This window comes from Clinocottus analis, unplaced genomic scaffold (assembly GCF_023055335.1).
Source record: "Clinocottus analis isolate CAN_PGR_092001 unplaced genomic scaffold, fCliAna1.0.p SCAF_11, whole genome shotgun sequence".
Lineage (NCBI taxonomy): Eukaryota > Metazoa > Chordata > Actinopteri > Perciformes > Cottidae > Clinocottus > Clinocottus analis.
The window spans coordinates 376,799-394,298 of NW_027175832.1; the positions used below are offsets into that span (position 1 = coordinate 376,799).

Below are 17,500 nucleotides of genomic sequence, written 5' to 3' on the forward strand. Positions count from 1 at the left end.
GGCATTTCTGCCATGAAAGGCAGCAACCAGAGCACGCCGGCAACAATGAACGCCAGGACGGGTGAGTGGACGACTGCTCTGCTGCGAGGAAGACTCGCTGAGTGAACTCGCCTGCGGGTAGCTTCGTGTGTTACTGCACGTGTGCTGCGGTCCAAATAACATGTTATTTCCAGCAGAGGGAGTTTCATGTCCCAGCTGGGGTCGACCTTCCCGCTTCAGCATTTCAAAGCCGTGCATACGTTTCATTGCTAACGGCGCTCCCTTTACCTCCGCAACTTGATCTGCAATTTGAATGTTTATTGTGTTGCTGCAGAGACACAAAAAGATCCCATTTAACCTTCAGTTTGAAATGTTAGTCAGCGGCGCTCCAGCAGTCTTTCCCGTGACGTTCAAGCACATCTTCCCCCGTTGCAATCATTTTAATGGCTGAAAGTATTTTGCACTTTGCTGAATCGTCCCTCCATTTGCTTCCCTCCATTTGCTTTCCATCCCGCTGTTGTGTGTAAACTCTCTGTGAACTTAAAAAATGCTCTACAGCCATCACATGATTCTCTAATAGCTTCTAATAATATGACAATGTAATAATATATCTGCTAATTGTCAGCTGCTGGAAGCTCAAAACATCTTTTCAGTGGATTTAGTTCAAGTTCTTTTCATCTTTCTTTTCCCCCAAAAAGTCTATTTGACAAAATCTCCCAAAACATAGAGTTTTGCAGTAGAAGACTGAATGATGATTAATCATTTATGATTTAGTGGACAAGTCGGGTCACTGCTGCAGGAAAGAGACCAGAACAAAACTAATCCAGAGAGATTAAACACAGAATGAGGGATCGTGTGTTAAAGCAGAGGAAGAAGCTCTTGCATTTGGCTTAAAAGCCGTTGCTGCGTCAAAGGTTATGATATATCTATATATAAATATAGATATATGATAGAAACCTTATTGCTAAAGTTTTGCACAATGTTTGAGCAGTTCTGACATTTCACGAAGAGATATTGTTTCCATCTCCACAATTTAATTTATAAAGGAGAATTGAATGTGACTCTGCTTTTCTTTTCTTATTTCTTGTGTGCAGAAGACAAAACTATGAAGCACAAGAGAACGAGGCAATAGAGCAACAACCAGAAAACATCCCAGAACACAACATGGGATCATAAGTGTAGTGGACAGAGATGCCGCTGTGTTGGTAGCATAACCACAGGCAGGAAAACACTTATTAAAAGAGAAGAAACAGACCTGAACTGAATCGGTCTCTCGTGTTGTCGAGGTGTTTTATTTAAACATAAAGACTTCAGGACTGCAAAGTGCTTCTTTAGATCAAATGAAGAATACTTTATATGTAACATGTGGTGGATGAAACAAAACATAAGCGTTACGGTAAAGATCACTGGTAATATCCACTGAGAGGAGTAGTGGATGTAATAATTAATAGTTCATTAACTCACCTGCTGGTAAGCCGCCGTGTTCATGTGCTCATGCTGGAACCTCGTTTCCTTCCTCCAGGCCTGGACGTGCCCATGGATCTGGCCGTGACGGCCTCGACAGACAACACCATCACGGTGGTGTGGGGCGTGGTGCAGGGCCCCATCGACCACTACAAGCTCACCTACACGTCCTCCTCCGGCCTCACTGCCGAGGTGAAGTTGCTTTGCCAACATAAAGCTATTTCATTGTCCTGTTTTATTGAACTCTTGTTCTTTCTTGTATGTTCTAATGATCCTGTGGAGCACTTTCTGACTCATACCTGTGAAAACCACGATATAAATGACTTTGCCTTCTCTTTGTTCCTCCTCCCAGCTGAATGTGCCCAGAGACGTGACCACCACGACCCTGGTCGACCTCGAGCCCGGGACCGAGTACAGCATCACGGTGGCGGCTCGAAGAGGACGGCAGCAGAGCGCCGCGGCGACCATCGACGCGTTCACAGGTAGAGTCCGCTCAGGTGTCCTGCAGGTGGACACCTGGTGTCTCCCTTTCTTTGTCTGGAGGATCCAGGTCGTGGTGCGGCTCGGTGTAATGAATCCACTCGGTTATCAGACGGATAGATTCCCCCGTAGTGTTTCCTTTGCTCAGATAATGACGTGACAGATCAGTTACTGCACAGAGCCGGAGAACAGCGTTTAACCGTAATGAAGCTGAACGCTGAACATAATGAACTAAAGTGTGGTAGCAGGTAAGCAAAGTCACACTCAGAGAAAATGGAAGACCTTAAAAAGGCATCGAAGAAGCAATTAGCGAGGTGAGGATTCCCGTCAGCTAACGAGCGCTACACTCGTTCCCTGATGCTCCTCTGTTCAGCATCCGGACGCGTCTGCGTCTCTGGTTCCTCTCCTTTCTTTAAACACGACTTTCTCTCAGACCCTCGTTACGGTCGGCTCGCTCTTCCTCAGCCGGACGTTCCCTCTTCCTCGTGCGACTCGTGTGTCCAACTGAACGTGTGATAGTCTGCTGAGCTGTTGCTTCTTTGTGATTTAACAGACTTCTGTAGAGCAAAGCTAGCGTCAGGTTGATGGGCACAAGCTCACAGGATGACATGTGTGTCCTTCTGTTCTTCACCTCGCTCATCATCACCGTCATCTCTGTGCTTCACCGCCATCATCACCATCATCGTCTTCATCATCTTTTGTGAGCTGGGTCTTTTTCAAGCGGCACATCTCGGAGCATCTGGAGAGAAGAGATAATGATCAAAAGACAGATGAAGAGAGTCAGATGGAAAATAATGAATCACCCGTCACCGACTCGTCCATTGTTCCCTTGAACGTATTGACAACATCTGTCTGCTCAGGTGACCTCATCACAGGTAGAGAAGTGTCATCTTGAACTTTGATGGATATCGATTATGAGTTTAAGTCCAGGAGCATCACAGTCGACAGATCCTCCTCCTGCTGCGAGGCGTCATCAGCGCTCGCTGCATGAAGCCGGTCTGGAGCGTCCTGTAGATTCACACCACGTCTTCAAGGACTCGCTTTGTACCACGGGCGTCACGCCAAAGACTCTGACTGCTGAAGGGAAATGTTGGCTTCACCAATAAGAGAGGAGGATAACTTGAATAACCCGCAGCTTTCAAATGATGATTGATTACAAATAACAGTCCACAGTTTAATCTGCTGAGTCAGAAAAGGTGAAGTCACCGTTCCTGATCCTCAGTGTTCGTCCTCACAGGCCAATTAAACTCAAGCCATGTTGCATTTGTTGGCTTCAGCTGCTTCGTATTCATCACATCACCTCCAGTCCAGGTCAGAGATTTTGACAAAGGCATCTGCTCTCATCATCATCATCATCATCATCATCATCATCATCATCATCATCATCATTTCTTCCTGTGAAAAGTATCATCACATCTTCATCTTCATGCCGGATAATTTCACTATTTCCTCAATTAAATCATCACTTCACATGATCGTGGCCTCTGACTCTCACCTGCCTCATCAAGAAGACGCCTGAGGCTAATCTACTGCACGTTGTGATGAACCATCTCTTCTTCCATCCATCACTGCTCGTCTGTCATCTCCATAATGATGGCAGCTGTTGTTTCTTTTCCTTTTTTTCACCGCCACTGTTTCTTGCTCGTGGCCGTCTTTCTACCCGTCCTTGAAACCTCTGCGGTGACCTTTGACCCCGTCCCTTCAGGAATCAGACCCGTGACCCACCTCTACTTGTCAGAGGTGACTTCAGACTCGGTGGCGGTGGCGTGGAGCGCCCCGGCGCCGCCCGCCGACCTCTTCATCCTGAGCTACAGCTCGGCGGACGGGACGGACACCTCCAAGGTGACGCTGGACGGCTTCAAGACGCGGTCGCTGGTCCAGGGTCTGCTGCCGTCCACCCGGTACGCCGTCAGTCTGATCACCATACAGGGAGACGCCACCTCGGAGCCCATCACGGCATCGCTCACGACAGGTGAGCTGCTCCACGAGCCTTCAGGGAAGACACACTCGAGGGTCCGTCAGCAGGAAAAGCACAACACAGGTTCATGGTTGTGTTTGTTAGATCTGCTGTAGGAGCTGTGGAAACCTGCATTGACTTAATATCTTAAAGGGAAACAGAGTGATTTAAAATTAAATATGTGTTTGTTTTAGCATGTGTGATTCGCACAAAGCAGAATGAGTTAGTGAGGAGAGAGCTGGAGGCTCGTCTCCTGGTTCCTCACCACTTACAGACTCACAGACTCACAGACTTACAGACTCACAGACTCACAGACTTACAGACTTACAGACTCACAGACTTACAGACTCACAGACTTACAGACTTACAGACTTACAGACTCACAGACTCACAGACTTACAGACTTACAGACTCACAGACTCACAGACTCACAGACTCACAGACTTACAGACTCACAGACTCACAGACTTACAGACTTACAGACTCACAGACTTACAGACTCACAGACTTACAGACTCACAGACTCACAGACTTACAGACTCACAGACTCACAGACTCACAGCACCACACGTTTTATCCTCCTGTGGGATCCGATGACTGAGGTCGTCTCATTTGCAATCATAACATGGGGTTTTTTGAAATGTTGTAATGCAGACAAAGACGAGGGAGGAGGATAAAGAGAGGGAGGAAAGGTGCACCGTGTGGGCCGAGCTGGTATTGTTACTGCAATAGAAGAACTCTTATGCTTTGTACCATTTTCTGTCTTTCCATTTTAATGGATTTGTTTCCTTTTAGGCTTTATTCCATCTCCTCTTGTTCGTTCACACGCTCTGGTTTTCTCCATGCCTTTTGATTAAAATGTTATCCTCCAACTGGGCCGCAGAGATCCTTCATACCTTTCTCTCTCTTTGTTAACGTATTATACAATATTACCGGCTCTTTTTCTCTTTTGACTCTGAGGGTGCTAATCACATCGGGAAGAGAATAAATGAGACGAGGATCCTGAGAATCAGACAGTGGGCAAAATCAGGAGAAAAAGAAAAATCACCAAAAGAGAAACAAAGAGAAGAAAAACGCAGAGAAGAGAGAAAAGTGAGCCGTGAACGAGAAAGATAATAACTCTGCATCGCGCCAGAGACTCACGCAGCTGTCATCTCCTCACCCTGTCATCTCCTCACCCTGTCATCTCCTCACCCTGTCATCTCCTCACTCTGTCATCTCCTCACCCTGTCATCTCCTCACCCTGTCATCTCCTCACCCTGTCATCTCCTCACCCTGTCATCTCCTCACGCTGTCATCTCCTCACCCTGTCATCTCCTCACCCTGTCATCTCCTCACTCTGTCATCTCCTCACCCTGTCATCTCCTCACCCTGTCATCTCATCACGCTGTCATCTCCTCACCCTGTCATCTCCTCACCCTGTCATCTCCTCACGCTGTCATCTCCTCACCCTGTCATCTCCTCACCCTGTCATCTCATCACGCTGTCATCTCCTCACGCTGTCATCTCCTCACCCTGTCATCTCCTCACCCTGTCATCTCCTCACGCTGTCATCTCCTCACCCTGTCATCTCCTCACCCTGTCATCTCCTCACTCTGTCATCTCCTCACCCTGTCATCTCCTCACCCTGTCATCTCCTCACCCTGTCATCTCATCACGCTGTCATCTCCTCACCCTGTCATCTCCTCACGCTGTCATCTCCTCACGCTGTCATCTCCTCACGCTGTCATCTCCTCACCCTGTCATCTCCTCACCCTGTCATCTCCTCACCCTGTCATCTCATCACGCTGTCATCTCCTCACGCTGTCATCTCCTCACGCTGTCATCTCCTCACCCTGTCATCTCCTCACCCTGTCATCTCCTCACCCTGTCATCTCCTCACCCTGTCATCTCCTCACCCTGTCATCTCCTCACCCTGTCATCTCCTCACCCTGTCATCTCCTCACGCTGTCATCTCCTCACCCTGTCATCTCCTCACCTTGTCATCTCCTCACCCTGTCATCTCATCATCCTGTCATCTCCTCACCCTGTCATCTCCTCACGCTGTCATCTCCTCACCCTGTCATCTCCTCACCCTGTCATCTCCTCACCCTGTCATCTCCTCACCCTGTCATCTCCTCACGCTGTCATCTCCTCACCCTGTCATCTCCTCACCCTGTCATCTCCTCACGCTGTCATCTCCTCACCCTGTCATCTCCTCACCCTGTCATCTCCTCACCCTGTCATCTCCTCACCCTGTCATCTCATCATCCTGTCATCTCCTCACCCTGTCATCTCCTCACGCTGTCATCTCCTCACCCTGTCATCTCCTCACCCTGTCATCTCCTCACGCTGTCATCTCCTCACCCTGTCATCTCCTCACCCTGTCATCTCCTCACGCTGTCATCTCCTCACCCTGTCATCTCCTCACCCTGTCATCTCCTCATCCTGTCATCTCATCACCCTGTCATCTCCTCACCCTGTCATCTCCTCACCCTGTCATCTCCTCACCCTGTCATCTCCTCACGCAGCTTCCAGCTCTCTGTACCTTCACCCTCTCATGCTGATGAGCAGCTTCCAGCTCTCTGTACGTTCACCCTCTCATGCTGATGAGCAGCTTCCAGCTCTCTGTACGTTCACCCTCTCATGCTGATGAGCAGCTTCCAGCTCTCTGTACGTTCACCCTCTCATGCTGATGAGCAGCTTCCAGCTCTCTGTACGTTCACCCTCTCATGCTGATGAGCAGGCTGTGAGGGTGAAGGTGGCTTATGGGAGGTGTACCTGCTTGCTGCACCTGTCTTCAGATGCTGGTGCTTTCATCTTGTTGTCTGAAGCCGGCGAGGCTGCGCTCGTCTCTTTGTGTCATCACGGATGCTTTTAGTGTCACACTTCCTGCATGTGGAGTTGTCAGCGGTTCATATTTAGCAGACGTCATAGTCTCTGAGCCGCGTGGTCAGTTCAAGGTGCTAATGCTGCTCGGCTCCAGGGCCGTTCATCCATTAGCTTACAGTGTAAATTGAATTGTGTTCATCCAGAGGCAGCCGGTCGATAGCAGATTATCTCCAACAGAACTATTATGGGAACTGTTTCCATTCAGCAAACAATACACATGTACAACCTTTTATTCTGTTCAAGGGAAACATGATCAGTGAGCTGCGCATGCGTCAGCAGAACACATGCATGCATGCAGTTGCATGTCATACAGGTCATATGGAAAGAGGTTCTAAATGGCCTCTGCTCCTGAATAAGAGCCGTTTCTCTTTTCCAGGAGGAGCACTTGGTTTACAAGCGCTGTGTTCTCTCCACCGAGACATGGAAGTGAGCTTTTAATCTCGTCCACGCTTCATTGTCCTTTTCTTTCTCTAACTTTCTTCATCCCATTATTTCTTTCCCTCACAGCTAAGGACCTGTCACCGGTTTAATTGTTTGCTCACATTGTTTTGCCTTAACCTTTTCCCAGGCAGCTCAATGGTCTCAGGGGACGCGTGGAGCACATCTCCTCTGAGTAGCCTGGCTCCTTCTCCATGCTAATGCAGCTCTTTGTCTTCTTCTGCTACCCATATTCACTGGAATATCTTTTGGTGCCGTTAATTTGTTCATGAATGTGAGCTTCACATGAGCGAGGACAGGTCTGTTGATCCGAAAGGAGCCAAGAGGAGATTACAAATGGACCACTTCAGAGTTTAACTGGTGATGTGCTGCTGTCGTCCCTCTGGGATCAGGAAAGGTTGTGAAACACGTTGTCTCTTCACTCACACTCTTCCTCTCCTGCAGGCATGGACCCGCCGAAGGAGGTGACGCTGTCCGACGTGACCGAGGACTTGCTGACCATCTCTTGGATCAAGCCGCTGGCTCCGTTTGAATACTACAAGCTGTCGTACCAGTCGGACCGAGGTACAGCGTGGTGTGCACGGCTCTCACAGCTAAATGAACACGACGTGTTGTAGCGTCTCTGAGGGAAGATCATGTTCAGCAAGGAGCCCTTTACACACACTGCTCTAATGAACTGATAACATATTTATCACTCAATGTAATTTCCTTCTTAATTAAGACTCTGTTTTGAATAATTACTGCATAAAGAGTGGTGAATGAGTGAGCCTGGCAGCACACACAGCAGTGCTGTGGCAGGCGTGTGTGACGGAGTGAAGCAGCTGTGCTGTCTGCTGCAGGCCGCGTGGACAGCGTGGTGATCGACAGCGACGTCACCAACTACACCTTGTCCAGCCTGTTCCCTGCGACGGAGTACCAGATCAGCCTGAGCGCCGTCAGAGGGAGTCAGGAGAGCAAAGCGGCCAGCAGCTCCGTCTTCACAGGTAGCAGCACCACCTCCTGCAGAGGAACACACTGAACTCATGCCCACCGGGTTCTGGACATCAGAACATCCTGCTGACGGCATTTCAGTCTTACTTCACTTGTTTTCCACAAAGACAGAAGAGGTGTCGCTTCAAGGGTTCATTGTTCTGGTCATCACCCAGAGACTGTAGGAAGTGTCATCGTGACGTCTCTCTCTCTCTCTCTCTCTCTCTCTCTCTCTCTCTCTTTCTCTCTCTGTCTCTCTCTCTTTCTCTCTCTGTCTCTCTCTGTCTCTCTCTCTCGGTCTCTCTCTCTCTCTCTCTCTCTCTCTCTCTCTCTCTCTCTCTCTCTCTCTCTCTGTCTCTCTCTCTTTCTCTCTCTGTCTCTCTCTGTCTCTCTCTCTCGGTCTCTCTCTCTCTCTCTCTGTCTCTCTCTGTCTCTCTCTCTCTCTCTGTCTCTCTCTCTCTCTCTCTCTCTCTCTCTCTCTCTCTCTCTCTCTCTCTCTCTCCATCTCTTCATACTTAAGCCTCACCTTTTCCCGACTGTATTGTTACACCTCTCTCTCTCTCTCTCTCTCTCTCTCTCTCTCTCTCTCTCTCTCTCTCTCTCTCTCTCTCTCTCTCTCTCTCTCTCTCTCTCTCTCTCTCTCTCTCATTATCCTTCTCTTCTCCATCTCTCCGTCTTCCTTTTCCATTTCCTCTCTGCTTCCTTTCTCTCATCCTTTCATCTTCTCATCGTGCTCGGTCTCTTCTTCGTGTGTGGATGTGAGTCTTTACTGTGCAGTAGATCATGAGTGATGCATGTGCTAAAGATGAGCTCATCTCCGGCGCTGCAGACTCGTCTTCATGTGAGACACAAAGCAGAGCGCTGAGGACAGAAGAGGAGCAGAGGTGTGTTTGCATGCCAATGAGACACCATTCACCAGCCAGCCGCTGAGGGAAGAAGAACAAATCACTCTCTCTCCTTCTTGTGTCTCGCTGTTCGGTTCTTTATCTTCGGCTTACTTGAACAAAGAGCCGGTGATAACCTGAGGAGAGAGAACTCAAGTCCAGCTCGTTAGAGACGGTAAAGAACATTTTTCTGCCCAATCGAGGCTTTTTATTGCCTTCAACAACAATACATGAACAGGGGATTAGGAAGAGTAATCCAGGTTTTGTCTGGCCAAGAACGTAATGACTTAACGCTGCGATTGACTTCTGGGATCAGTTGTTGTGAGAGGAAAGCAGGGAGCCATGTTTTACTGCTCACAGGTGCTGATCTCAGGTGAAGCTCCACACCAAGTAGACAATGTGAAGTTTGATGGAGAAGCACCAGGAGAAGGAACGTTTACTTCTACCACAATTTAAGTTGGGGAGAGATTATTTAATCCAGAAGAAAGATGAAGAGAACACTTTGATTTATCCCACAAAATCTCAAAAATCATTTCTAAGAACCGTAAATAAACCGAGACAAATGTAGAAAGTGTCCAGAGCTCTGACATTGACTGTTTGTATGTTGTGTAGTTTTCACATCACGATTGTTAAGGAATGTCTTGTCTGGAGGACAGTTACTGGAGGATTGAGCATTTTGGTTCTTTCACAGCATTGACAGAGCGAAGTGAACCTGCTGTATCATGCAAGCAGACATGAAATCAGTTTTACCATCTGCGACATTTAACAATCTTCTTGTGCTTAATTGTCCCCCATAAAATCAAAGTCATAATCAAGGCTGTTAGCAGGCTTTTAAACTCTACTAATATTTATTTTGTGAGCAAGCTAAAGTAAAGTGTTGGTGGACGTGCAGAGCACGCTGATGCTCGTGCACTTTGTTAGTGAGAGAAAACACTTAAAAGGTCAGAAACCAATTGTTTTTACAAAGAGCATCAGAGTGATGAGTCTGTCCGTCAATAAACTATCGTGCAGTCGCTGACTGTCCTAATCCAGCTGGAATAAAAGTTATACTTCTTAAGGGAAATAAGCTCTTGGAACATTTCATGACGTATGTTCAGTCATATGATGAAGGTGACATGACAAAGGCAAGAGACAAGAGCGTGAGCTTTAGCATCCAACCGGCTCTGAAGGTGTAGGAGAGCCTCCATCAGCTGGAGAGCCTCCATCAGCTGGTGAGCCTCCATCAGCTGGAGAGCCTCCATCAGCTGGAGAGCCTCCATCAGCTGGTGAGCCTCCATCAGCTGGTGAGCCTCCATCAGCTGGAGAGCCTCCATCAGCTGGAGAGCCTCCATCAGCTGGTGAGCCTCCATCAGCTGGAGAGCCTCCATCAGCTGGAGAGCCTCCATCAGCTGGAGAGCCTCCATCAGCTCCTTCTGTGCATCTTCTTGCTGCTTCTTTCCTTCTCTCTGGTCTGAAGTCTTGACTCCAGATTCAGATCCAGAGCGAGTGAGATGTCGTCGTGTCAGTCGGTGCTTCTCCGGAGCGATCAGGAGATGGAGAGAGATGATTGGATTATCACTGGGACTGATGAAAGTGGATGAGCTGTTTATTTAGTTCTTTATTGGCCGCAGCTCCTCCATCTCCATTACCAAACTAATTGACTTGGCAAACCTCCATTATATTCACTTAAACCTTTTTGCAATTAAAGTAATGATTTTAATCAGGTTTGTCCATCTATTGTGGAGATAAGGAAGCAGCTCACCGGGTTGTGCTAATGAGCTCAGTTCTGTTCTGTTCTGATGAGGGTTAATGACCTCATCCGGGCCGAGCGGTGCATCTCCTGCTGTCCTGTGTTCTGTGTTCTCTGAGAGTCTGCAGCGCTGCAATAACACGCCTGAGGAGGAATTGGGGTTGAAACACTGAGGTTAAAGGTATAATTAAATTCAAACTCCATTTTGGCATGTCCAGCAGTCTGAGGATGAGACAGGAAGAGGGAGAGGAGGCGAGGCTCAGGAGGATCTCTGGTCGCTGCACAGCCGTCGCCTGCATAATTTCTCTTTGATGTGTGAGAGTTGAGGAAACAGAGATCCAAATGGCAAAAAGAGTCGTTATAATCAGTGTGCATGCACAGCGCTGGCTTCTGTAATTACACTCCGATGTGGACTGAATGCTGGCTTTCCATTTCAAATAGCAACATGGAGGTGTTATTCATAGTTTGTCTCTTTACAATTATTAAACAATGAGACGTTGTGTAAAACATCACAATCTCGTTGCTTATGCAACTAGAACACAGCTCCATATGTTGAGTTCAAATTAACGGGAGAGCGGTAAAAATAACTGGAATGAGATGCTTTCACAATAATTGTGTTTTTCAGAAACCTTTTCATATTTTCATGTCTAACTGATCCAGCAGCAGTCAGCCGCTAAGAGCTAGTGGAGCTAGTTAAGCTAGTTAAGCTAGTTAAGCTAGTGGAGCTAGTGGAGCTAGTTAAGCTAGTGGAGCTAGTTAAGCTAGTTAAGCTAGTGGAGCTAGTGGAGCTAGTTAAGCTAGTGAAGCTAGTGGAGCTAGTGGAGCTAGTTAAGCTAGTGAAGCTAGTGGAGCTAGTGGAGCTAGTTAAGCTAGTGAAGCTAGTGGAGCTAGTTAAGCTAGTTAAGCTAGTGGAGCTAGTGGAGCTAGTGAAGCTAGTGGAGCTAGTGGAGCTAGTTAAGCTAGTGAAGCTAGTGGAGCTAGTGGAGCTAGTGGAGCAAGTGAAGCTAGAGGAGCTAGTTAAGCTAGCTCAGTTAAGAGTTTTGTTATGTGGTAAACTCTACGTGTTTTAATCAATACTAGCATGATTACTCAGTGAACGTCCTGCAGTGACGCCGCCTTCGCTCCATCGCTGTTTATTCAAGTTAACTTATTATCTGGACACAGAGTGGCTGTTACATGTTGTGTCACTCTGTCAATAACATGTTCTTGTGTTACTCTGTCAATAACATGTTGTTGTGTTACTCTGTCAATAACATGTTGTTGTTGTTGTTGTTGTTTTCTAGCGATGGACATGCCAGCTGAGCTGACAGCTCTCAACATCACTCCACAAGGAACCCTGCTGCGGTGGAACCCGCCTGTTTCCAGTGTGGACAACTACGTGCTGACGCTGACACACAACCAGGGTGAGTTGTGCGACTCGTCCTCCAGAGGCGCTGTTGAGATGAAGCATGAGCTGGACCACCACCAGAGGACCGGATGAGGCTGATGAACGGCTCGGGATGAACTCATCAACACCCTCTTCTTCTTCTTTAGAAATGCAGCTGCTTATCTGTCTCAAACCACCTCGGTAGCACTGCTGCCTGCATCGGCTAGCAGCTAGCTTAGCATGTGTTGTCTGCATGAGTCCTGTTTGTCTTCCATCTTTGTAACCTTGCTCATGAAAGGCTCTGTTTATGTGGATGTGTACTCATTAACCTGCTGTGGAGAAGAGCTCTCTAAACAAAGAGCGGATTTCAATCTCAGAGAGTTTGAAGTGTCACTCATGAGATCGGAGTCGGAGCATAATGAGCAGGTTGGTTTTGGGTCATTCAGGTGCAGCGCTGCGTCAGGTACCGTCAAGGTTTCCATCATTAAAGCCGCTCGTTGGGACGCTTTGAGGCAATAATGCTCCACTTGGCTTTCAGAGAAGTGCATTATGCTCCGATGAACTGCTCAGCTTTGACTCGAGCGCCGACGTCTCCGCAGCTTTTATACATCTCTGATGCAAGCCGTGTTTCCACTGCCTGACTTCAGATAAGTAACAGAAATCTGTGCCGCTCGGCCCTCAGAGTCTGTTTATAACGCTCACCCTGAACCACGAGGACGGCTGCCAGGCCTCCAGCTGGTGCCTCGATGAAGATGAAGATGAAGATGCTTCACACACAGCGAGAGAAAAAGTTTTAAAGTAGTCAAGCTTTCTAAACAACACTCTGCACTCATCAGCCTCTGCATACATGTGTATATATATATATATATATATATATATATATATATATATATATATATATATATATATGTATATATGTATATATATATATATATATATATATATATATATATATATATATATAAATGCTATTTTCTCTCCTGACATTTAAATCCCGGCTGGAGAACATAAGTGAATCATATTTCTGGTTTGCACGTGGCCTCGCTGTTACCCAGAGGAACGTGTTTCACTCCCAGCTGCTACGCCTGACTGGACTGCAGCCACATCAGACACAGAGATAGCAGATAGCAGATAGCAGATAGCAGATAGCAGATAGCAGATAGCATCTGTATGCTGGACACACAGGAAGCAGCTCACTGTAAAGAGTCTTAACTCAAGGTCAATACATCTCATCTTCATGCGGGACTGTCAGCTTCACAAAGCAGATTTTTATTGAACACCCACATGCAACAGAAACGTGTGGTTCCTTTCAGTCAAGCGTTATCTTATGGATTATTAGTGCAGCATGGACATCCTATGGTTTGTTTAGCAGCAGCACTGTGAGGGTTACACATTTAATGTAATGGAAAAAAAGTATTTTGTAGAAAATGTGAAATCTTGTTCATGTTACACAATTATATTGTTAACCATCTATTTTCATCTTTAAATCAGAAACTAGATGAAGTATTGGAACTCTGGTCATTTGTATTCAACCACTTTAAATTGGTTAAAGGGATTTATTAGTCATGAAAACACCTGACATTGATTCTTGGGTATGCAGTGACACAAGATAAGTGATCTTATTTTGTGTTTTGTCTTGTATTCTCATGTCAGAGCAAAAGACATGGAAAGTGTGATTCTTTTCTGCAGAGTCGTCCCTGAGACATATTTTACCAAAAGCATAATTAGTGTAGAAATTCCTCCACCTGAAAGAAAAGCCACAGGTGGACAAAGGGGCTTTCAGACCTGCAGCTGCAGCGTCGTGTCGTTCAACATGAGCTGAACAGGAGCTGAACCTTTCATCCTGCTGTGTTTTGCAGTGACAGCTGACACGTTCCTGGTGGAGGGAAACCAGCAGGAGCACCAGCTGTCCCACCTGAAGCCCAGCACCAGCTACTCCGTCGCGCTCTACGCCACCAAAGGACCGCTGACCAGCGGCACCGTCATCACCAACCTGCAGACACGTATGTGCTCCTTCCCTTCAGCGCCGCCGTGGCCTCGCGGGCGCGATCCAACCGGAGCGCTTTGTAGGACGGAAATGTTCTTGGCTCGCTTCGCGTCGCTTCCTCGGTCGGCTGCGTTCAGCCAAGAAAATATATGAAGTAGAAATCTTCCCGTCGTGGCTTCCAAAGTAATCAGGATGAGTCCAAAGCAGCGGGCGCTCTTCTCTCAGGGGGGTAATGAAGTCTAATATGCAAAGAAAACTATAACCAGTGATTATAAACTACAGCAGTTCATCACCATCACCATGACTACACTCCAGAAACATCCATTTAACTGACGCGCTGCAGAATAACAATGAGTAATAAAGCTGATCCCTGGAGGGATGTGGTTTGATTTGGGTTTGTTTTTGTGTTTTAAGCTGAAGGAAGTGGACCGGTCGGTGAGGATATAAAGTTTACATCCTCCCTCACCTTGAGAAGCGCTGCTCGTTGCCGCTGATGGAAGCGACCGAGTGAGATTACACGTACGAGCCTGTACGCTGTTACGTTGCTCATCTCTGACAGCACAGCGTTGAGACATAATCTACAGTTCACTGGCTGGATGCTCTTTGTTCTCATGGACAGTCAGCAGCTTGTGATGATATGAACCACTGTGCTGTCTTCTTCTGCCTCACACAACCGGCTGGAAGGAGGCTCATGAAGGACGGACATTATAACATAATATAATATACAATAGCTTCATGTCTGTAGTCTCGTCAGTTGCAGTTCTCCAGCAGTTGATTGGAGCTTGTCCTCATGTTGGGAGCTTTCTGTTGGCATCAGTGTTCATGTGGTCTGGATGCAGCTGAGCTCCAGGAGGCAGCAGGAGACGCAGTGTTATGGTGGTTTCTCTCTCGTGGTGGATCTCTGTGCGTTACGATACGTACCGTGCAGGAGACTTTGACACGAGGATTAGCTGAGATGCTCAACCTTTGCCTGCTTCACCTCCAGGTGACCTCTCCAATTATCTTCACCTTCATCCGCTGAGAGCAGACTGAGAGGGAATTGTTCCAGTTTAGCTGAGTTGCAGCTCTGTAAACTTCTTTCTCGAGTTCTTGTAGAAGAAGAAAATAAACTTTTCAGTCAGCAGAGGAGTTCATATCCCCGAGGAGCAGAGCTACCTGTCCTGCTGCAGCAGAGCTGCTGGAAGCAGCCACTGTGACAGCGTGAGAGGCTGCAGACGCTTCATGGAGCTCTGCAAGGTTTGTGTCCCCAACAAGTCACTGCTGCACAGGCAGTAACTCACACAGAAACGTTTCTTCCTGGCAGTTTAGGGAGATTCTAATTTGCAAACAGATGCTTTGCTCGTGCGTCACGTTGCTTCAGAGAACAGAAACATTTCTGTTGCGGTTCGACTCTTCAGGACGTTTCTGTGACGCAGGAAGCTGACGGAGCGAACACCAGCTCCAGGATCTGCTTCAGCTTGAAGCAGCAAGTCTTGTTGAGGCAGGCGGGTTGCTGCTGGACCTCCTGCTCTGCTCCTCTGTGAGACCACCCCATGTGTTCACGCTCCTCCATGGTGGATGTGAGCAGAACACTGTGCAGGAACATGCCTCCATGTTTTAATGAGAGAGGTGAAGCGTCGCTGAAGCACTTTGAATTAGCAGAAATAGAAATTGTAGATATGAACAATTGCTTTTGGACCAGTTAGTGCCGAGCCTTCACATGCATGATGTACTTTTTACTGGTCGCGATTGTAATTAAATATATCTCAAATTAATTTAATGAAAATGTTAATTCTTGATATCAACAGTTCGTTTCACACTCGTGGGAACACAAAGAGAGAAAAGCCGTCATGTGGTCACGTGACCCAGACGCAGCCAATCAGCCGCTGGGTTTCTTTTGTGGAGTTGCTTCAGCAGAAGCTCGCTCCTCTTCTCTCAGCCGAGGTTGTTCAGTTGCCTCCACCAGAGTGATCAGCTCGGCTCCCCATCAGCTGACGTCCAGGCTGTAAAACCAGAACGTAAGGCTTCCTGTGCGGCGCCTGCAGAAGCGTCAGCGGGTCGGTTCCTCTGAGCTGCAACGTGTCTGAAGAGGTGCTGCTGAGTTATGCATCGTGCTTCTGAGCTATTACAGGAACATCTGGATGCTTCAGGCATCTTTTACAGTGGAATGCACTTTTAAGAACTTGTGTAATTATTTTACTGTACAATACTGTGGTATTCAAAATGGCCCAGTTTATAGTATTTTAACTGTAGTACTACAGTAAATGTGTGTGTTGTTTACTGTAATCTTTGTCTTATCGTACATAGTTTAGTACTTAAGTACTCCCTAAATACGTTCAGCTCTTTTGTATTAAACCTAAAAAATACCAATAAAATGGGCATTACATTTAAATATTCTGATATGGCATCCATCAGCTGTTAGCGCTGCGCTAACGCAGAGCACTCCTCTGTGTCTCCCTGGATGCTAACACGACTCCTGACGACTACGCAGTGACATCATAATAACATCTGTGAGATTACATCTAGAAGTGTTTGTTTAATTCAGGAGACTTCAAATATGGAGTGACATCGTTCAGGAAGAATCTTTCTCACGTTGGCATATTTCAAATGTGAAGAGAACATTTCCCTCTCTCTTATCTTCCCACAAGAAATTGCTGCCATGCTACCCTTCCCATCTGCTGTGTGTGTGTGTGTGTGTGTGTGTGTGTGTGTGTGTGTGTGTGTGTGTGTGTGTGTGTGTGTGTGTGTGTGTGTGTGTGTGTGTTTTTTTCCTTCCGTCTTGTTTACACTCTGTGTTAACGAGCCGAGAGATGAAGCCAAACCCATTTATCTCAATACCGTTATTCAAACACTACGGCTGAAGACGGAGCTTCAGAGCTGCCAGCGACTCAGACACCTGCTCACCTGTTCACCTGTTCACCTGCTCACCTGCTCACCTGCTCACCTGCTCACCCATTCACCCGCTCACCCGTTCACCTGCTCACCCGTTCACCCATTCACCCGCTCACCCGTTCACCTGCTCACCCGCTCACCCGTTCACCTTGCTCACCCGTTCACCCGTTCACCCGCTCACCTGCTCACCTGTTCACCTGTTCACCTGCTCACCTGCTCACCTGTTCACCTGCTCACCTGTTCACCTGCTCACCCGTTCACCTACTCACCTGTTCACCTGTTCACCCGTTCACCTGCTCATGAAGCAGAGACCAGAACAAAGAGAGGAACTCGTTCTCTGGCTCTCGTTGGAGTGGCAGCCTGTCAGAAAGAAACTGGTGGACAAAGAGGAGAGAGAGAGAGAGAGAGAGAGAGAGAGAGAGAGAGAGAGAGAGAGAGAGAGAGAGAGAGAGAGAGAGAGAGAGAGAGAGAGAGGAGAGAGAAGGAGAGAGAGAGAGAGAGAGAG

At 47.4% G+C, this 17,500-nt stretch overlaps 1 protein-coding gene across 3 annotated transcripts in view; it reads left to right on the forward strand.

The window, feature by feature from the left end:
* tnr (tenascin R (restrictin, janusin)) overlaps window positions 1-17,500 on the forward strand; it is a 59,906-nt gene that overhangs the window by 25,000 nt on the left and 17,406 nt on the right. For all 3 annotated transcript variants that reach the window (XM_068605407.1, XM_068605424.1, XM_068605416.1), the window contains exons 15-22: window positions 1-61; window positions 1,502-1,635; window positions 1,796-1,925; window positions 3,629-3,895; window positions 7,634-7,753; window positions 8,029-8,172; window positions 12,055-12,174; window positions 13,997-14,140. The exon at window positions 1-61 is cut by the window's left edge and continues 29 nt beyond it. In XM_068605407.1, the coding sequence (XP_068461508.1) occupies window positions 1-61; window positions 1,502-1,635; window positions 1,796-1,925; window positions 3,629-3,895; window positions 7,634-7,753; window positions 8,029-8,172; window positions 12,055-12,174; window positions 13,997-14,140 (1,120 nt within the window). The remainder of the gene's footprint in view (window positions 62-1,501; window positions 1,636-1,795; window positions 1,926-3,628; window positions 3,896-7,633; window positions 7,754-8,028; window positions 8,173-12,054; window positions 12,175-13,996; window positions 14,141-17,500) is intronic.